This window comes from Mustela nivalis, assembly GCF_964662115.1.
Source record: "Mustela nivalis genome assembly, chromosome: 1".
NCBI classification, from domain to species: domain Eukaryota; kingdom Metazoa; phylum Chordata; class Mammalia; order Carnivora; family Mustelidae; genus Mustela; species Mustela nivalis.
In genome coordinates, this window is record NC_139020.1 from 120,366,256 (window position 1) to 120,388,440 (window position 22,185).

A 22,185-nucleotide genomic window follows, 5' to 3' on the forward strand; every position below is an offset into this window, starting at 1 on the left:
TGAGGGAGGGAGCAAGATGGTGGCTTCTTGATGGCATACTAAGAATCGTGTTTCTGAAACCTGGTTAGCCACTTCGATGCAACACACAGAGAGGTCTCAATTGTGGTGTCAGGGGAGAGGTGGCCCAGAATCCTACCTGCTGGGGCACCACCCTGAAACCCCGGGGGCTCCCTAAGGTCCTGGTCTGACATGGTCATGGGACAGCTGCCTCCCAGTCCCCATGTAGGCGGGCCCAGTTTAGAAATCCAGGGGCAACGCAGGTGTGAGGATACAACTTTTTAATATATAAGCAGAACTTGGATTTTTGTTTTTAGAAATGGATGAATAGGACATGTAAAGAAAAGGGCAAATTAATTCGTCTTTTAAATGATCTTCTCCCCTGACAAGACCCAGAGAGGGACAAGGAACCTGAAATTTCCCTAAAGTCAGCAGTTTCTGAGTTGGCCCACACAGAGCTTGGCACTGAGAGGGTGTGATGCCATCCTGAGAGCACAGAAATGAAGGCAGGGCAGTATGCATTGGCCACAGAGGGGAAGAGGACCCTTCTACCATGCGAGGTCCATCCTCGCTGCAAAAGCCTTTCTCTGTGATTAAGATACATGCTGGAGGCAATACTGGCAACATTTCTTAAGTGTAAATGAAGTCTCTCTTTTTCTTTTCTTAATTACTAGAAAAACTACCAGTGAAAATGATGTTCCACTGATTACTTTGGCTTTCAGATTCACCAACAGGACACAGCAGGCTAATTGGGGCTGCGGAGACTGCCCAGCCATGGAGCTGGAGCCTGGGCCCGAGAGCATCCAACAAGCAGATGCTATCAAATTATTTTCTATCCCCATTGTGAAACCCCAATTGGAAATTTCAGAAATGGGAACTCGTTTCCTTGCCAACCTCAGAAGCACCTAAAAAGCTCCCCACAATCGCAGGCCCAGAGGCAATTAGAGCCTCGCCCAGTAGGCTTAGAATATGCATGTAAGTGGATTTCAGAAAGTTAGCAATGTACCCAGTAACGGCTGCATCGTGGGCTGTCGATTTCACAGTCCTGCATCCTGCAGAAAGGGCTTCTAACGTGTTCTTCCAAGACAAAGCATGGCTCCAAGGAGGATGTATCTTGATGCGATCCCAAGCTCCTTCAGGAGGCCGTCTGGCATCTTACAGTCACGACAGGTTGCTACTCCTCTTCCCAGCCTCTTCTGCACCCATCCCAGTCCCTGTACCTCACAGTGACATTGACTGTGCCCACGTTTCTGTGAAGATTCCTTATTTTCCTGCTGAACTCTCACCTATCCTAGAAAGCTCAAGTTTCAAGCTTCTTAAGGACTGTCTCCTATGCTGAAAATGTGCCAGTATACCACCTTTCCTCTTGGGGAAGAGACCCAAATCTCCATGGCCTGAAAGATAGTGTGATCAGGGTCCCGCTTACACGACAAGGGTCACGTTCCAATACTCATCTTCTGACTGGCTATTCTCCCGCCTCACTGACCTTCCCTCTGACCTGCAGATGGACCTGGCTGAGCAGGGTCCATGTGGGAGGGTCCATCCTGAGGAAGGGAAGAAACGTCTGTGCACACAAGGACCCACAGGAGGCTGGAATCACGGAAGCCAGAGCATACCCGATCTGTATACCGCCTGCCATGGGGGCTCAAGTGCAAGGAGCAAAGAAGGGATGGAGGAAGGGACCAGCAGGTGTTTTCCAATGGATACATTTATTCTACTGAAACATGCTAAACATGCCTCATGTAACTATCACCTCTTCCTTACAAGGACAAGGGAGGTTTGATAGATGAGAGAGCAGTTGGTCTAGGAAGCTGCAGATTCTGCTGGGTCCATACAGGTAGGATGTGGCAGGATGCGGGTTTGACTCACATTCCAAATTTTCTGACTCTAAAACTTAAACCCTTTTTCTCTGTTCTGTGGAGGGTCACTTAAGGAAGTGGGCAGCCAGGGATTAGCAAGGGGAATGCAGGGTGGCTGTGGGTTTTTGATTCCAGAGTGGACAGATGTGTCAGAAGTTTTCCACATCAGCTCCTGTGTTTTCCCAAACACATAGTTCCATCAACAAAATGATCAACCAGCCACAATGAGGAGAACACAGGCTCTAAAGACTTGGGGTCAGGCAGGTTTGGCTGGGTGACCTCAGGTCAGCTCCTTCACCTCTGAAAGCCTCAGGTTCTTTATCTACAAGCTGGGACTCCTGGCTCTTTCTCACAGGACTATAAATACCCAGGTATGTGAAGGGCCTCCTTGCAGCCCTGGCTCTTAAAGTGTGTGTGTGTGTGTGTGTGTGTGTGTAAGGGATGGTGGTTGTGGTGGGAGCAAATATTTCTTCCTATTGGTGTACAGGTCTCCAGATGGAGTGGAGTCACATCTGGTCCTGAGGAAGAGGGCCATCTATGCCTCTCAGCCTGAGGGAGAAGTCAGCAGGAATCACTCAGAGAATCTGGACACTGAGCCTGGAGCCCACAGCAGGGGGAGATTGGGGTTGCCTCATTTAGGGAAGGGTGGTTGTATTTTTTATGTGGGAAGGACAGTCAAATATCTGTGACTAAGCGGATAGGCCATGGTGCTTATCAGTATTGTTCATAAAATAGTTTGTTTATTTTTTTTTTCCTTCCAGACACATTGTAGATTTTTACTTTCCTTCTTTCCTGGAGTTAGGTGTGGATGTCTGAATTGCTTAGGCCAATAAAATGAAAGTGAAAATGATCAGTGTCACTGGTGGATGAAAGCTGTAAGAGCTCATGCGCCATTCATCATGTTTTCTTTTTTCTCTTTCTCAGTACGAAGCAACAGGGCTGCTCTGTCTGCTTGGGTCTCAGACTGAAGGAGAAGAGAAGAGCCCTTAAGGATCTGCAGTGAATACAGACTGAACTATCTTAAGTACCTGAGAACTGGGGCTTGATTGTCACTGCAGCACAACTTAGCCTATGCTAACTGATTCAAAGAGGTCATCTTAATTCTTTATAAAAGTACTTTTTATTTTGGTGGGACTGTTTTCCCACCCAGAAGACATGCAACTGGGCAACAGTGCCTATAACTGGCCTTGTAGAGGTGGGGGCAGGTTTCCATTGCAGGCTGGAGGGACAGGGATCTGAGTGTGGTCTCTGAGGGCCTCTAAAGGAGGAGTCATAGTGAGGTTCATAATGAGGCAGTCACTGGATGGGTGGTATCCAGGCCATGTCCCAGAATGTCCACAGGCTGGCTGTGCTGTCCAGCAGGGGCACTGAGCCATAGGAGAGAGCCAGCACTCTGGCCCGACTGTGTTCAGTGACTAATGATTCCTGTGCCATCTCTGGATCAGTGGCTTGCTATACTCATTAGTTTCATGAGCCTGGAGCCATGACAGTTTCCCTTTTCTGAATTCCTGGGGAATTCTGCAATACTGATAAAGTTCTTATCAAGTTCTATTGATATGTCCAATGAACTTCTTAGTATCATGTGACTTATGTCAGATGTTGAGTTGGTTACCATGAGGTTGGGTCATCTCGGAGTAGTAATCTGTGTATTTGGGGAGCATTTTTCTTCCCCTCTGTGATTGCATTGGTATTTCAAAGTGCCCTACTTTTTAAAATTTTTTTTAAAGATTTTATTTATGTATTTGAGAGAGGAAGATTGAGCATAAGCTGGGGGAAAGGGGTGGAGGGAGGGGGAGAAGCAGGCTCCCTGCTGAGCAGGGAACCTGATGTGGGACTTGATCCCAGGATCCTGGGATCATGACCTAAGCTGAGGGCAGAAGCTTAACTAACTGAGCCACCCAGACACCTAGCACCCTACCTTTTAAGGGAGCAAAAACAAAGTCTCCAACAGAACTGAGTGAAAGGCAGAAAGGTTAAATGTATGTTAAAAGAGCTGGTTTTCCTGGTTGCAAAGGGTAGATTAGCCTTCTAGTTTGGGGATTGGAGGAGAGGCAGCAGCAAAGAAACTGAGGAGGGAGCAGAGAGCTTCTAGTGGAAAGGCAGTAAGAACCCTCTGCCCTTAGTGAGTGGGGAAGGGGCTCAGAGCTGAGCTGAACTTGACAGAGGCCTCCCCAAACCACCCCCCACAGCCCTCCATATTTGTAAACTCCCAGAGCAGAGGAGTGGGGGCTTGGACGACTTGTGTGGGGATAGAGGGGGATTTTTGGCTATGGATTAACACTCAACAGAATCAAATAGCAATTTTAATATGGGATTCTACATTCAGCCTTTTATCTGCACAGCCCCAGTCTGAAATCAGAGAAGGTTCCAGAACAGTAAAAGTCACCAGCAATTTAGAGGCAATCATGAAACTGCTCGTGTTGATCTAAAATCAAAATCTGGTCCCAGGGGCTTCATTGTTACACAAGTTTAGTGTCTGGATTAATCCTTATTTTTATAGGTCCCGTTTTATTAGTAAGGGGTAGTAAATTTTCTAGGCTAATTCTCACATCACTTGCTTTTTTCCTTCTCTCTCTCAGTACCTTTCATGGATTGTACACAGATGGGCCAAGGAGAAGGGCTTGACGCAGTTACCTTGCCAACAAGCGCCGACTGTAAGTTGCATGGCTATGTGAGATGGATGAATGGGCCAATCGTTGGTCACCAGATAGGGTTCATATGTTGCTCCATCCATGTACAAGGTAACTATGGGAAACTCCACATTGATGACGTAGTAATGCCATTCTTTATCACATATCTAATGAAAAGAAAGAGAACCAACACTTAAAATTGAATATACAATAAAACATCAAACAGGCTTTTATTCTAATTATGAAAGGGAGAGAAGACATTTTTGGGTCAAAATTTTTTATTGCAAAAAACTCAATGCACATAATGGTTGCTGTAACTGAGGTTTGAAAAGCTCACATCAAACTTGATGGGGCAAACCATGGGGTAGAGGAATAGCAGAGAGTCCAATCATCAGACAAGTATTTGAGTATGGGCATCTTGGTCACATAATTAGCAGCTGTTGAGTCTGACAAGGTCTTGGTGGACAGGGTGGGTGACAGCTTAAGTTTTCTTTGCATAAAATTTTTCTTAGTTCTTTAGTAGAGAAAAAAGTTAAATTGAAATTATTTTCCTAAACTTGGGGATAGGGGAGGCTAGAAAAAGAAAGATACTAGATTAAAAGTAGAAATGAAGGTGGGAATAGAGAAAGGAAGGAGGAAGGGAAAGAGAAAAATGAAAATGGAAGAGAATTAGGGGCTAGAAAGGAGCAAGAGAGAAGGCAAAGAACAGGGGACAAGGAAGGAGGATGGAATGCAGAAGAGTAGGAACTCCTGATTCCTTTGTCTCTAGGAGCAACCAAGGAGTAACCTCATGGCCCCTTCAACTTGAGCAAAATACATTCTGAGAAAGACGGTCTTCCTGCTTTGGAGGATGTGGGGAGACATCCTTCTCTGTAGAAGGACCATAAATAGTCCTCCTCATCTGGACAGGTGCAGAACATTCTCACACTTATGGCCTCTCCCAACTTTTGTGCCCAGGATTCCTGGTCTTAGGGCTGGAAGCCAAAACCCAACTTTAATGGATGGGTAGGGACACTGGGGGCTAGAATGGAGTCATAACCCCTGACTTCAAGGAGCTGAACTCCCACAGCATGGTCCAAATGAAAAATGGAAACCAAGACAAAAGAGAAACCAAGTGGGCCTTGGGAAGGGAGACAGGAAGGTGGTCACGTTGGAGAATGGTGCCCCTTCTCTAAGTCCTTAAGCCAGTGCCTTGGGAGTCATGTTTGACATTCTCCACACCCCCCTCTCCCTCGAATCCCTCTGCACCTTGTGGAGTCCACCTCTGAAATGTCTCTCATCTGCATCCTTGTCTCCATTGCCCCCACCATCTTTGTCAGTGGAGACAGATGAGTTCTGTATGAAGGTGACCCTCAGGTGAGGGTATCAGAGCCCTCCCTACATCCCATTCTGGATTAAATGTGCTGTTTCTCATGAATAGATAACACCAACAGGGATGCTAAATGATCTTTTCCTTTTCATTTTGGAATAGGAATTTTTTCCTTAATGTTCTTTTTATATTGTCCTGTCTCATGTCTCAGAAAATTGCTCTTTTTGAAGCCCATTAGCCTGATAAAGCCTGATGAATATTTTAGGGGCCCCTGGAAGGTAATCAGGTGGTGTCAAGCAAGTATTTCCCAAATCCTGTTACACCTCCTTGCACATACAGCTCAGTACCTGTTTCTGAGGTCCTAACCAAGTTTATAGCCCTCTGGCTACAGGCCTGAGGCCAGATGTTGGCCTGGGGGCAGGCTCTTAGGCTGACCCAGTGTTGTGCGATGGTACAAAGGAAGCCCTGGAGACAAAGTCTAGGGTTAGTAAAAGAGTGGGGAACTAAGAAGGAGGCATCAAATCCAAGCAGGCCCATCCAATGTACTTTGGACTTGACGTCTGCAATCAAGAATATGCAGACAGCATATTTCAGAACCTGGAAGATGGCTCACATCCTGGGGAGGGTCTCTGAGGCATAGAGATATCTCTGCCCAGTCCCAGGGTGGGCTAGGAACAGGTGGTAGTGCCATGGCCTGACTGCACCCCATGCCCTTTCTAATGTAGCAGAGCACGACAGTCAACCAGGCAACCCTGGGCGGCTCCCCTGTCCTGGCCTCCACAGCCCTCTCTCTGCAGCTCTCCTCTCGGGCATGACTGCCATCTTGAATCTGTATGCTGGCTGACTCTCCAGCATTCCACACCTGCTGACTCTGGGCAGAGATTGAACCTATGGCTCGCTTCCTCTCATGACACTTATGACATTTTATAGGGCAATTCAAAAAAGTTCAAGGAAGAAATAAAATCATTCCATGACTAATAGTAGCTATGGCCCCTCTCAACATGTCAATCTTTTCCTAGGTGTGCCCCCACCCAGGTTTTCTGAAATGTGCTTCATGAGTAGCAGCCCCCAGGATGCCCTGCATAAAAACAGTGACCCTATATATAGAGCCTAGCTTTTTTTTTAAATTTCCCATTTCATTTGCATATCCAGGCTTCCAGTAGCCTCAAAGTTTATGCCTGTAATAACTTCACAACCTTGTTGGAAAATGGAACTTTTCTATTATAGCATTCCTATAAGCATCCTGTGAAAAACTGTGGGGGAAGGTCAATTTGGACCATACTGGGTCTACAATTTAAAAGTTTGCTTGATTCACTTAATGTCAACATTAAAATGCCTTTACCAACTTCAGTTTTGGTGGCTATATAGTAATGGCTATACTAAATTATATTTAAATATTCCCTTATTATCAGGTATTAATTATGTAACAACAATATAAAAGATACTATAACATAATACTGTATTTCTTTATGCATAAATATTTGTCTGCATTTCTGATTATATCCTTGGGAAAGATTCATGGTAGTAGAATTATTGGGCCAAAGGTTGAAGGTATTTTTTTTTAAGATTTTATTTATTTATTTGACAGAAAGGTAAAACCAGGGAGCTCAAGTGGAGAGAATGGAAGAGGGAGAGAAAAAGCAGGCACCCCGCTAAGCAGGGAGCCTGATGCAGGGCATGATCCCAGGATCCCAGGATCATGACCTGACCCAAAGGCAGCCGCTTAACCATCTGAACCACCCAGGTGCCCAGGTTGAAGGTATTTTGAAGGCTATTGACACACACTGCTAGGTTTATTTGTTTGTTTTCTGTAAAACTTTGTGCCTATTTATTCTCTTGCCTACAGACTGTAAGAGTGCTTGTGAGTTGTACCCTTACCACATTATTAACAAAATATATCCTGGCAATTTGAAAGGGGATACATTATATCTCCTTTTAATATGGTTCATAAAGATGGCAAGATTTATATTCTCCAGGGTCAAAAGGGAGGGCTTCTGGGAGGGGAGCAGCCTGAGCGAGGACTCCCAGGCAGGAACACTAGGGAGCTTCCTCGGGTAGCTCCCGCTTGGGCATCTCAAGAGGCTTTGAGCTCAGAATAGGCTTACGCCTGCAGACTTCCCGCACCAGGTAATCTATGAAGGCAGCTAAGGGAAATGCCTAGTTAGGGTTTCACTAATGTGGATCTATGATGGGGAAGAGACCCACATTAGCCCTCTGCCAGAATTGGAGGGACAAACTGTAATTGAAAAATGATCAAGCCAGGAGGCTGCAAAAATAAATGTGTCAGTGCAATGGCTCAACCATGAAAGAAGGAAATTAGGCAATGTGACCTTTCCGGGGTGGGGGCGAGGTAGAGAGAAGAACTTTAATTCCTGCCTGTTCATGAATCACTGGCAGACAAAGCTGGCACCAAGCATGTCCAGTGCCATCCTCTGAGGCGATGGCCAGGGCCTCCACTGGGTAGACACACCCTTCTCCCTGAACACCTGCAGCTGTTCCCAGGGTGGGTGGCTGCAGCTGCTGTTCAGCCAGCAACTGACCAGAGACCTGTGACCCAGGGACATGTGTTTAGCAGGGACAATGCCAAACGGGGCCTGAGTGGGGAGGCTGCTGGCACTCCAGGGTAAGTCAGGGGCCATGGAAGCCTCCCATGAGAGGGGAGGCAGAAATCAGGCTGCTAACTGGTTGGTGGGTCCAAATAGCCTTTAAAGTGACAGTCCCTCCTGGGTGGGAGGGAAATCTATCTCAGGTTGGATAGCTCCATTCAAAATACTGGATTTCCTAGAAAAAGAGCTCTGAACTTGCAGAGTGGCCCCTTTAAAGGATATCTACTCTGAGAGTTAGGAAGGAGGAGAGACACAGAGCGGAAGGGGTCAGGCGAGGCTGGGAAAGGTGAGGCCTGGAGACAAGGCGCAGGGACAGATTTGGAAGTGAGGTGGCAGGCGGTATGGGGTGTGGGACAAGGGGAGGAGGATGGTAGTCATAAGGACAATCAATCCTGGACCGTGCTTCCCTATCCCTTAGGCTATGGGATCCTCCCCACAACCCTCTGCAGGATGAGGGCTAGCCCTGTCTCTGGCATCTATAGAAGATAAAGCAAGAGAAATGACAAGAAATGACGTGGTGTCTGATCTCAAGGAGTGTATGTTGGGAGTTCCACATCATGCGGACCCCAGTCAGCTTCCACATTCGGCCTCTTGTGTGTTTGTTTTACGTACAACCAGTGGCTAAGCTCGCACACTCACTGCCACTTCAGGGTCTGGAGCAGACACTTAGCTCCTGAGTGACAGACTTGCATGTCAAATTGCCCCCACGTGGCCCACCTGACATGCTAAGGCACTCAGGCTCACTGTGTCCAGCATGGAGCCCAACACCTCCCCTGCTCCAGCTCCCCCCTTACCCCTGGCCCTGTGTAGTGTCCCTGCCTCAGCAAATGCTCCTCATCTGACTGTAGATTTGTCCTCAGGCCTCAGGCCAGAACCCTGGGCATGGCTTTAGACTCTCTCCCTCTTTACCCCTGCCCCTCTAGCCAGTATGCTGCCAAGTCTGGACAACACCCCTCCCCTCCATCCTCATCCCTTAGCCCTAACTCTGACTCAGAATTCCCAAAGTGTACTCGAGGGGAGAGATTGAGGAGGGGTGTTCAGACAGGCCAGGGCAAGATGGAAAGCACCCGAGCCAGGGGAGAAGCCCATCTGCAGCAGGGAGACTGTGAGAAAGCTCTGGCATGAGTGTGGGTGGGGCTGAGCTGGCAGCCTGCTAGTGACCAGCTCTGCTGGGGACAGCCACAGAGACCAGTGAAGGAGGGTCCCCAGGAGGCAGTCCTGCAGGCTGGGCCCGTGGGGGGGTGGGCCAGGTGGCTCACCTGCCCTAGGAACTTCTGGGTGATCATGTTCTGGACTTCAGGAAAATAAGTGAACCTTTCAAATCCTGACTCCTTCCCCTGTAAAGTGAGGATGAGGAGAGCACCTATATCATAGGGTTACTGTGTGGACTGAGCTAAAATAAAGTCTATACCATGCTACGCACATATTTTCAACCTGAGCAGATAGGAAACCCTCTTTCCTTTTCCAAATAGACTGAGATGCTGCATAAAATAAAGCAACAAAGATAACAAAATAAAACAGAAATAAAAGAATTAGAAAGAGAAGTCCTTAGGTATAAAAAGCCAATAAAAACCCAAAGCTGCCCCCGAGTGTTGAAAGTGAATGGCTGCTGAGGGGCTGGGACCTACCCTGTCAGCCATGGCTTCAAAGCCACTGGGAGAGAGGAATGGAGAGTCCATCCGCCTCATGGGGACACTAAGGCAAGGGCTCAGACAGAGATAAGGGCTCTGAAACAAGTCACCTCAGAGGCCTTAGACCCCCAAGCCTGCTCTTTGTATGTGCATGGGCTCCAAGTGGACACAGCCCAGGCAGCATAGAAATCTAGAACTCAGAAATGAACTTCACAGTGCATCTGCCAGGGCTTTAGGCCCCCCCAAAAAGACATCCTCAAAATCTAGTAACAGAGATAAGCCTGCCTAGGTCTTGGGCAGGACAATTCCTGTGGGCCTTGAGCTCAGAGTTAAAATTTATGAAACAAAGAGGAGGCAATCCTTTGTATGCCGGAGAAAAAGCAGGCAAAACAAATGATCAAAAACCCATGTTTCAGCAACTACAGAAAATGGAGCTATTAGGGAGAAAATAGGGGAAGGCAAGTTTGAAAAAGAATCAAGGGAAAATTCCAGAAATAAAAGACACAGGTATGGAACTAAAAAGAACGAAATCAAGAACACTGACAATGGAATTGGAGAATTGGGTGATAGATGAGGTTGGAGGAAAATGAGGATTTGATAAAGCAATGGTATGGATTGTATGGATGATGCCAGGACACCTTCCAGCAGAGAGCCTGGCAGACGGGTTGGGGTGCGGCGGGGTGGGGGGGGCGGACAGTAGAGGGGCAGGGCTCCTGAAGACCTCCAGTGCCATGCTGGAGGCCTGTGCTACCTTCCTGTGGTGGCTTGCAGTCTAGAAAGCCATTTTTTTACTTTCACGGCCCTCTCTCGTGTTAAATCAGAGGATGGTAGACACACAGATCTCCACAGCCCCTGGCCCCAGGACATATTCGAAGGGCAGGTCAAACCTGAACATCTTTTTCTGAAAATGGACAACAACTGAACCAGACGGGTTGAAACCATGCAAATCAGGTTTGCGGTGGGAACTCGCAAGGCCCTTCGGCTTCAGGTCACTGTTTTGGAACATTTAGAAAGATGCGGTTTTGGTTAATGCCAAGACCAATCTCATGCCAAAGCAAAGATACCGCTCTTATTTGCAGATCTCTCTACGATCTTCCTAGGAAAGCACCTGTACTTGCGCACTGGCCCAGAGAAAGGCGGGGTGTTTTCTGTGGAAGGTGATGAGGACAGCTCCGAAAGCACCCGCCGGGCCAAAATTGCCAAAAGCAATTGCTGACTCAGGGCAACAGTGTCGGAGGCAGGCCCCTGGCCAGGGCGGCCTCCACCATTAAAAGATGGCGCCTGGCTAGTTGCCAGGTTAGGATTGCCTCGTGAGACTAAGCGGAATGCCCAAAGAGGAAGTAAACAGCATTGGTTGCTAGCGAAGTTGTTCATTTAGGTGCACAGCCTGATTCGCTCCCTCCTGTACCCTGCTCGCTGATTGGTCATGTAAACGTATATAAGTGTTTAGACTTGTGGAAATAAAGAGAGAAGATGCATCTGAACTGGGGCTTCTTGTCGTCCTTGCGGGTAGAGAGCGACACAACAGAGCACAGGGGAACAGGAACCATGAGAGGTAGCTTGTGTCAAAGAGACCACCCCATTTGCAGTTTGCTTGAGCAACAATTGGGCAAATCCCCAAAACAAGCCTGAGAAACTGTCCTTACAGTTTGTGCTCACACCATGTAAATCCTTGTGTGTGTCCAGGATTCAAACTCATCCACAGAGGCAGAAAACACACCTACTGTGCACTGAGGACATGGCTGGTACCCGGGAGCAAGCTATGATTTTTTGCTGGGTAATCAGCTTCTCGGACCAGCTGTTTATGCTTTCCCCCTTAAGCCAAGCCTTTAAACAAAGCCAACCAGATCTCCCTTCCCCACCCTGGGAGGACACCCTGGGAAGATCTCTTCACTTCCAGCTGAAACTGATGGTCTCATTTTCATGTATTCAAACTCTACTTCAGTTAGCCCCTCGTGCAAACGAAAGCTACTGTCTCCAGCCTGGGTCTGATCTGCCAATTCTGTAAATCCCCATGGAGGTTGTAGGGTTGGTAGGTTAATGCAGGAACCGGACACTGGGGCAGCTAATCTGCCCTCAGTGAAGTGGGAATTGTGCATTCTGAGTGCTAGGTCCCTCCCAGGGGTGAGGAAGAGGGACAGGACCAGCCAGGGGAGATGAGAGCCCTCACGTGCCATCTATCAGGAAAGTGTGACTGCTTCAGGCTTCTTTCCCAATGGCATGATTTGTAAAACAGTCCTGCAGGAGGCATAATGAACAGAAGACAGTTCATGCAGTTAAACAGGTTTCTTTTAGCAAGACTCCACAGGGCCATGGTTCTCAAAGTGTGGTTCCTAGACCACCTGTATGGGCCCCAGCTAGGCTTACGGACTGAAGGTTTGTAGCCTCTCCAGATTCCTGTGTTGAAGCTCTAATTCCCAGTGTGATGCCATCTGGGGGTGAAGTTATGGGGAAATAATTAGGTTTTGATGAGGCCATGAGTGTGGCCCCCCCCGCTGGGATTAGTGTCCTTATTTATTTTTTTAAAGGTTTATTGGGAGGGGAGGGATACAGGGAGAGGGAGAGAATCTCAAGCAGACTCCACACTGAGCAGTCTGATGTGGGGCTGGATCTCACGACCACAAGATCATGACCTGAGCTGAAATCAGGAGTCGGACGCATAACCGGTTGAGCCACCCAGGCACTCTGGGATTAATGTCCCAGTGAACATGAAAACCAGAGACCCTCTTTTCTCTATCACGTGAGGACACAAAGAGAAGGTGACCATCTACAAGTCAGGAAGTGGGTTTTCACCAAGAGCCAAATCTGCTGGCACCTTGATCTTGGACTTCCCAGTCTCCAAACTGTGAGAAATAAACATCTATTGTTCAAACTACCAAATCTATGGCATTTTGTTATGGTAGCCTGAGCTGAGCTGACACCTAGGAACCTGTCAGAAATGCAGATTATCAGGCCCTACCTCAGCCGCACTGAACAGTGAGACTCTGTAGGTAGGGCCCAGCAGTGTTTTTCTAAGAGACCCTCCGTGTGTTCAGACAGGTCAAATTTGAGAAACTTTGCTTCAGAGAATATGCTAATGTGGGCAATAGAAGAGTTTACCATATCCATTGACCTCCTTTGTTTTCCCTTTAGGTACCTAAGAACATCACCTGAAACAAAAAAATCTCAGAAGACACATGCTGTGAAATTCATTCTGTTTGTGGAACACAGGTTGAACACGTGTTAACCATGTACTCACTCTATCCTGGATGCTTTCCTGGCCCTGGCAATGTGACGGAGAACAAGGCAGGAAGATTTCTGCCAGTCCCTTCCCACTTCCCAGCGCTTGCACTAGTCTCTCCCCTCCCCAGCCCCTGATGAGGCTTCCCCGCTTCTGTTTACAGGTTCCCCAGAGCTTTTTCCTCTTGAGCATGAGGATTCCCTCGCCCCAACAGCAAAAGGCTTCTCTTAAGCCTGCCAAGCTTTCTTCCTCCTCCTCAGTTTTTGCTTCTAGGATGTGCCATAGAATTCATCTGGGGATGTCTTCCTCATGCATTTACCGAACAGCTGACATCTGTCAGGGCCCCAGGACGCAGATTGGAGCTGCCTAAACGGGCCATGAAGCACGAGTCTTTTTGTTTTGTTTTCTTTAAAAGACTTTTTTTTTTTTTTAAATAAACATATTATTAGCCCCAGGGATATAGGTACCCACCCCAATGTCCATAACCCCAACACCCTCTTCCTCCCCTCCTCCCCCAGCAACTCTCAGTTTGTTTTGTGAGATTAAGAGTCTCTTATGGTTTGTCTCCCTCCCGATCCCATCTTGTTTCATTTATTCTTTTCCTACCCCCAAATGGAAGCATGAGTCTTAAATCTGACTATTAGGAAAGGGACTATTTTCCTCAGGTGTTCTTTCCCTGATTACAATCAATTGCACAAAGACAAAGCAGATCGCTTGCCTGGAGAAAGGAATGGTCTCGAAAGCAAGATGCTTTAGTTTGGGGCTGAGGTGGGTGCAGGCCCCTCTGACAGAAGACTGAGCCTCTCAGGGTACAGAGTGAGGGGCACACCAACCACCCCAGCATGGGCTCTTGCAGACCCACCCACTGACTGAATGAATGCACGGTCACAGTAAAAGCCAGTGACACTGGACAGAGATGCTCCAGAAAAGGGGGACATGGGGACCCAGCTCAGGAAGCTGGAGCCTGGTTTTGGGGATAAGGCCAAATCTGGGTCAAATACTTAGAAATCTGAAGCTCTGAGCATGGCAGTCCAAGAGAAAGGGGTAAGCAGGTCCAGCACACATCAGGGTTCTAGACAGAAAATGAGGCTGAGGAAGGAGGGTGACGATCATCAGATACAGGTGGGTCTAGAGAAGACTGACTAGGGAAGGGCCCAAGCATGTTGTGAAGGCCTCCTCATCAGCCTCTGGCTATCCTGGGGGTATCAGCATCTCCATGCATTCCCACCCAGAGACAGTGGCTTTGAAGTGATCAGCTCAGAGGAAACTTCAGCTATAGCCTCTTACCTGGACAGGGATCTGGGGCAATTTTCTTAAACTTTCTTAAACTTGGTGGTCAATTTCTTCATCTGTAAAATGGGTAAAACCCCTTTGTTGCAGGAAGCTTTGGTTGTTTATTCAATGGATATTTATTGGTAGTGACTATAGGTCAGAGATTATTCTAGGTGTTGAGTATAGAAAGTGGGCAAAACCAGTAGCAGCTCCTTCCCTAAGGGAATAGCTGAAAAATAGAATACACATGCAAATAATGTAATGGTCTGTCTGAAAGATATACCATGTAGGGGGTGGTGCCAGGTGTCATATGATCTCGTTGTTGAGAGATCTGAATTGGTTATGGAGATGAGGAAGTGAAGGTAAAGGAAAGGAGGCAGAAGAATGGGCCTATGGGGATAAGAATGGTCAAGGGGGAGGGAACAGCCCAGAGGATAGCCCTGAGGCTCGAGCACAGTGGGGGAAGGGAGAGCTTGTGATCTGGAGGGCAGGGGACTTGGCAGAGCAGGTGTTAGGGAAGGGTCAGTCTCTGCCCCTGCCTTCAGCCCTGCTTCCGCCAGCACCCCCTTATTAAGTCAACCCCAAACCCCCTGCCTCCAGATTCATTTTCCTGTCTCCTCAGACTGGGCTCTGCCCTCCTCCAAACCTGTGGGGATGGTACCCACTTTCCACAAAGTACTCCCTGCTCAGCCTGACCCTAGAGAGGGGCCCTACTGCAGTTCAGTGTTGGGGCTCTAGCACAAGGAGTCCAGAGTTCATAGTCTGATCTGACTACTTCCTGACTATGTGATCTCAGGCAACTCACATTCCCTCTCTCTGCCTCAGTTCCTTCATCTAAAAGATTGAAATAACAACAGTAACTAACTCACTGGGTTGTCCCAAATCCCACACAACACTCGACGCACATCTGTAATTTCACATTTGTTAGTAGTCATATTAAAAAACTAAAAAGAAAGGTGAAATTATCTTTAAGAGTACAACAACTTCTTTCAAGATATGTCTCCAAAGGCAAAGGAAACAAAAGCGAAAATGAACTTTTGGGACTTCATCAAGATCAAAAATTTCTGCACAGCAAAGGAAACAGTCAACAAAACAAAGAGACAACCCACGAATGGAAGAAGATATTTGCAAATGACAGTACAGACAAAAGGTTGATATCCAGGATCTATAAAGAACTCCTCAAACTCAACACACACTAAACAGACAATCATATAAAAAAATGGGCAGAAGATATGAACAGACACTTCTCCAATGAAGACATACAAATGGCTATCAGACACATGAAAAAATGTTCATCATCACTAGCCTTCAGGAAGATTCAAATCAAAACCACATTGAGATACCACCTTACACCAGTTAGAATGGCCAAAATTAGCAAGACAGGAAACAACATGTGTTGGAGACAATGTGGAGAAAGGGGAACCCTCTTCCACTGTTGGTGGGAATGCAAGTTGGTGCAGCCACTTTGGAGAACAGTGTGGAGATTCCTCAAGAAATTAAAAATAGAGCTTCCCTATGACCCTGCAATTGCATTACTGGGTATTTACCCCAAAGATACAGATGTAGTGAAAAGAAGGGCCATCTGTACCCCAATGTTTATAGCAGCAATGGCCACAGTCGCCAAACTGTAGAAAGAACCAAGATACCCTTCAACGGACAAATGGATAAGGAAGATGTGGTCCATCTACACTATGGAGTATTATGCCTCCATCAGAAGGGATGAATACCCAACTTTTGTAGCAACATGGACGGGACTGGAAGAGATTATGCTGAGTGAAATAAGTCAAGCAGAGAGAGTCAATTATCATATGGTTTCACTTATTTGTGGAGCATAACAAATAGCATGGAGGACAAGGGGAGATGGAGAGGAGAAGGGAGTTGAGGGAAATTGGAGGGGGAAGTGAATCATGAGAGACTATGGACTCTGAAAACAATCTGAGGGTTTTGAAGGGGCGGGGGGTGTGAGGTTGGGGGAACCAGGTGGTGGGTATCAGAAAGGGCACGAATTGCATGGAGCACTGGGTGTGGTGCAAAAACAATGAATACTGTTACGCTGAAAAGAAATAAAAAATTAAAAAAAAAAAGAATATACTCTAACTGAATATATCCATGTATCATTCAACATGCAATCCATCTCAAAAATTAAGATATTTTATTCATGTTTATGTGTATATATTTTATCTCTATTTCTTGTTAAGTCTTTGCAATAAATTGCATGTGTGTATGACAGAACACCTTGGTTGCAACTGGCCAGATTCCGACCTCTCAACAAACACACAGGGCTCATGGCTATCCTGCCAGTCAGGCCAGCCCCTGACTCTGAGATCCCTGAGGCCAGGGCCTTGTCTGTACTCCAGGTTCTCCATAAAAGCAGATTGCACACATAAAAGCAAGGAAGAACAGCAGTCGTGCTCTGCCAAGCTCTACCTGCTCTCCCTTGGCCTCTTCCTCTGTTACTGGGCACACAGCCCTCCTGCCATGGTGGGGATCAAATCCTGAGGACCAAGTGCCAAATGACCTTTCTGAAGTGAGGGTGAGAGGAACACTTACAGGACCTGGAGCCCCAGACGGCAGTGTGAAGTGAGGAGGGCCGTGTGAAGAAAGAGACGTGGGGTGGTAAGGATTCTCATTGGGTCAAGGAGGACAGGTCCTACCCTAGGAGCCTTTGGGCTTCCACCATAGATGAGGGGAAGGAGGAATGGGCAGAAGGAGGGTGACTTCTCCCAGTACAGCTCTCTCAATTTCCTAGGATATTGGCGGGAGGAGCAAGGATTGGCAGGGGAATGAAAGGAGGGAATATTTCACTACAAAATGTTTCTTTCTGTGCTTAATTTTTTTTCTTAGTCCTTCTTAGACAAATAAACAGCTGTGAGCAGTCACACACCACTCTTTTCCCCCTTAGGAAGGCCGACATTAGTGGGAAGTTGCAGAAGGGTAGGTGGGGGGTTGTCTGCTGGGGCCTTGGGCCAGCCTGTGGGGCTCAGAGAGTTTCAGGGGCTCACTTGAGACACACAGTTTGCCAGTGGTGGGGCTGGAACCCAGAACTCCTGTTTCTTGTTCTCAGGCCTGAGTGCCAAGAGAAAGTTCTCTCTTGGTGAAGAGGAGAACACATCATCTGCTCTTTGAGGAGGACCCCAGTATATTAAACAAACAGGTTACTGAGAGGCAGTTAACTATTTGGTAATGTATTTGCAGAAAATTAATTTTTCATTCTGCCACTCAGAATATTGAGGCTGGCTGTTCATAAATACACAGTCTGACTCCTCCTTGCAAGTTTAAATAAAAAAAAAAGAGGACTCTCTCAGTGGATATCTTTAGAGAAACATAATTATAATTTAGTTGACATATCTCGTATCTCAGTGTGGGTGGATAAACGTCCCCTGAATAATTCAAATAATAAATTTGCCCCCTTGGAAAATTGTGTTGCTCCTGAATGGCATTGGTTAAAGTGTTTCCATCTGGGAAGACAGGGCAAGCAGCAGCCCGCGAGCACAACCACCATCTCAGAGCTCCCTGGATCCCCTTCAGGTCCCGGCTCCAGAAACCAGCCACAGCCTCCTGCCTGCAGGACCCACCTCACCTCCAACCCTGTGCCTGCCAGGCCTGTCTGTTAGCTGTTCCCAGGGGGCAGCTGAGGGGTCTGTGCATCTCACACGGAGCTGCTGACACATCCCCCTCCACCAGTGGTGGCCAGGGCCTCTTGTGCTGATCCTATTTTGGAGGAATTCGCAGTGCCTGAGTGTAATGAAAGGCCATGGTCATGGCCTCAGAAGAGAGCCGTTCCCCCCCACATGTGGGTCCCCTGGTCCTGTTGTGGGGACAGGCCTATCTGCATCACACAGGGGCCTCAGGCAATTAGGTGCCTCTGCTTGGAGTTCCACAGCCAAGACATTGGGCACATCTGGGAAGTACAGGTCAGCCCATGGAGTCTGGGGAAGCTTGGAGAACTCTTGAGGGAACAGTTACAGTTTGACATGCATTACGGCCTCTGGGTTCTTCAGACCCGTGTATATGAATATTTGCCAAGTGGGGTTTTCACACCTGAGTTTTGGTCTCATACAAAGATTTGGGAACAGTTTGAAATCCAGAAGCCCCCTCCCAAAAAAACAAAAAGCCATTCAGCCAGCACCCAGCCAGCACCAACATTCCCTTGCTTTGGAGGGAAGGTGGGGTGGTCTGACCAGCTCCCCGTGAGGATTAATGACTCAGCGTGGATTTCCAAATGCTGACTGGGTGCCGAGGATGTGCTGGTTCGAAGCTTCAGTCTGACTGTGGACGTCCGAGAATGTAAATGGGCCTCCATCCCTGAGAGAAGTGTGGCTCACTCATCCTGGCTCCCATCTGAGTACCCTGTGCAGGGACCAGGTTTCACAGGGTCTTTGAAGGAGGCTGGGAAGGCCTACATCCATGACCCTGCTTGCGCTGGCCTTTGTATTAGTTTGCTGGGGCTGCGGTGCGGGGTGACTGAAGACAACGGGAACGTGTGGCCCTCATGGTTCTGCAGACTGGAAGCCTGAAATCACGTGTTGGAAGGTAGGCCCTTCTGAGGGTTCTGAGAGGAAATCTGTTCCAGGCCTCTCTCCTAGCTTCTGGTAGCCCCAGGTGTTCCTCGGCTTGTGGATGCAGCCCTTCAATCCCACCTTCATGTGGCCCTTTCCCTGCGTGTCTGTGTTTTCTCATGGCCATCTTTGTATCTGGACACCAGGCGCATTGGAGTAGGGGCCCACCCTACTCCAGTGTGACCTCCCCTTAACTCATTTAATCTGCAACAACCTGATTTGCTAATAAGGTCATATTCTGAGTTATTGTAAGTTAAAGCTTAAATGTCTTTTTTGGAGGGGCATGATTCAATCCATCACAGCCTTCACCTGGTCCTGCCATGTTCTCACAGTGCAGGGCTAGGGATATTAAAAGTGTTCAATGGGTGGATGTGGCATTCCAGCATTCAACCCCATTATCCAGAAGCTGCAAAGGAGATGCCTAGAGTCACCACCATTTTTTGGGATGAGGAAGAAAATTCTTTGAATCCCACATGATAATAATAGTAAACTGCGAGATGTTCTATATATTTGGGAAGTGCTATTTTTAAAAGGAGAATCCCTTGTTAAATAATAATAAGAATAAAAGCCTCGCATTAAATGTACTATAATGTAAGGCACATAACTAGAGGTGTCTCCACAGGGTGCGGCCCAGAATAAAGATGGCGCCGGCTTGCCGTCTCTTCCGGCCAACAAGGCGCCAATTTCACAGTTTCGGTTCCTGAAACCTATGGCACTTCCTCCTCTCGCCCGACACGCCTTACCCAGCAACTGCTACTTGGCATAATCTTATTGGCTCTTCCCCCTCTGTCCTCACTTCCCTTCTGCTGCTCTATATAAGGTGTGCCCCCGCACAATGAAGTGAGATCCTGCTTCGACAGATCCCCCGAGCCTGGTGTCTTCTGTGGGTGCATTCCGGGTTCGCGACACTCGCCATCCCGCTCAGCCCCAAGGAGAGGCCTCCGGCTGGCCCGGGCGCCTCCTCCCCTCGGCGGGGAGCCCAACACTATAAGCCATGTTAATTCATCCATCCATTCAATCAATACGCATGGAGCCTGCCATGCACCAGGCACCCTGCTCCATACAGAAGAAGCAGAGATCCCACTCAGGAAACCTGGAGCCTTGGCCAGCCCCAGGCTGGGCCTCCAAGGCTCCTTCTGAAGTGATCCAGCAGAATCAGGCTCAGACTTGAGACCATTTCCAGAGCATTTATTCTAATGTCTGAGTGAGATAATAAGAAATCTATATCTATATATATGTCTTTACCCTTGATTCCTGACCTACAACTCCTGTAAACTGGGGTGTTGAGAGAGTCTTTCGTTCTAACATTTAGTCTTGGCACCAGTTCCTGACACAGCATTCCTAAGACCTTCACAATTTCCTCAGTGATAGAAGCATCTGACTCCAAGCTCCTAAGTCTTCGGGAAATTCCTGGGTGATGGGAGCATCTTTTGTCCTAATGAAGTGACTCTGGGTAGGATCCTAGATGGGGGTCAGTCATCAGAAAGGTCAAGCCATGATGGGAAGCCTGGAACTTTCAGCCCCACCTGCCATCCTCTGGACAAGGTAGAGGGGCTGGAGATAGGGTTAATAACTCATCATGCTCATGTGATGAAAGCTGCATAACTATCCCAACATACAGACTTCAGGGAGTCTCTGGATTGGTGAACGCACCCAAGTATGGGAGGGTGGTGCACCCCAACTCTACAGGGACAGAAAAAGGGGGTCCATCTAGACCTCACCTTATGCTCTTCTTCATCAAGCTCATCCTCTGCATCCTTTCTCATATCCTCTGTTATATAACAAAATGATAAATGTAAGTTAGTGTTCGCCTGAGTTCTGCAGGCTGTGCTAATAAATGAGCAGATCCAAGGAGGGCAGGGTCTTTGAAACCTCTGATTTGCAGCCAGGTTGGACAGAAGTGGTGGGTAACCTGGGACCTACTTCTTGCTTAGGGTGGCCTCATGGGTCTGGGGTCCTAAGCTGGAGGGTCTGCATGAACTCCAGCTCAGTGCCAATGTTGAATTGGACTGTTGGACCCAGCAGGTGTCCCAGAGCATTGCTCTCTGTGGGAAAACCCTGCAGCCCTGATAGCAGAAGAATGAAGCATGAAATAGGGAGAGAGAAAAGGAAGAGCACGCGGGGGGGGGGGGGGGGGGGCGTGGTTCCCTTGCTGAGGTTCTAAGGGAGTGTCTGGATTGATGCAGAAAGGCCAAGAACAGCATGCCCTCTAGGTCCTCATGGCTACCCTGCCTCTCCTATGGCTCATCTTGGGGTCTGGATGAAGGAGACCTATCATGATGCCATGAAAACCATGGGTCCCCAGTCCCCGTCTGATGGGGAGCTCTCCCTACACACTTGCTAGTGGAGCTAAGCCTCCAACAATTCTTTCCCCCTCTCTCCCCAACTCTTATATAAACTTTTTTTTTTTTTTTTAGGAACTTCCTTAATACGTTGAATTTCCCACAAAATCCTGGGAGACAGCCTCCCTGAAGTCATTCCCACCGTGTTGGCAGAAGAATCACCCTCAAGGATGTCTATGTCCTAATTCCCAAAGCCCGTGACCTCATTACCCTGTGTGGCAAGGGACTTTGCAGAAGTGATGAAGTGAAGGATTTGGGGTCGGGGAGTTTTCCAGGGTTATCCAGGTGGGCCCGTGTCACCATGAGTGGATTTACAAGTGAAGGAGAGACGCAGTGGATGTCAGAGAGGGTGGAGGCAGAGGAGGCAGAGGCTGGGTGGTGGGAGTGCTGACTTTCAAGATGAAGCCCAGGACGATGGGCAGCTTCTTCAGTGGGGAAGGTCAAGGGAACCCGTTCTCCCTAGAGCCTTCCGAAGGAACACAGCCCTCCTACACTTAGCTCCACGAGGCCTATTTCAGACTTCTGATCTCCACAGACTGGAAGGTAAGAACTCTGTGTTGTCTGAAGCTACTAAGTGCACAGTAACACATGCAGTAATAAGAGAAAAAGATGCACGGGTCTTAGCCCACACTCCTTGCTTCTCCAAACACAGGATTTCCCCACCATTTGCCTTACATGCCATTCCTGCACTGCGCCTCTGCTCTGCCCTCTCCCCTGCTTCTGCTGCTGCTTCCTCCTTTGTCAGTCACTCCCACACTGC

At 48.0% G+C, this 22,185-nt stretch overlaps 1 protein-coding gene across 1 annotated transcript in view; it reads right to left on the bottom strand.

Moving 5' to 3' along the window:
* The window catches only part of CLSTN2 (calsyntenin 2), a 600,084-nt gene that overhangs the window by 45,816 nt on the left and 532,083 nt on the right, over nucleotides 1-22,185 (bottom strand). Inside the window, exon 9 of the mRNA XM_082740938.1 lies at nucleotides 4,491-4,653. Coding sequence (XP_082597064.1) covers nucleotides 4,491-4,653 — 163 coding nt within the window. The remainder of the gene's footprint in view (nucleotides 1-4,490; nucleotides 4,654-22,185) is intronic.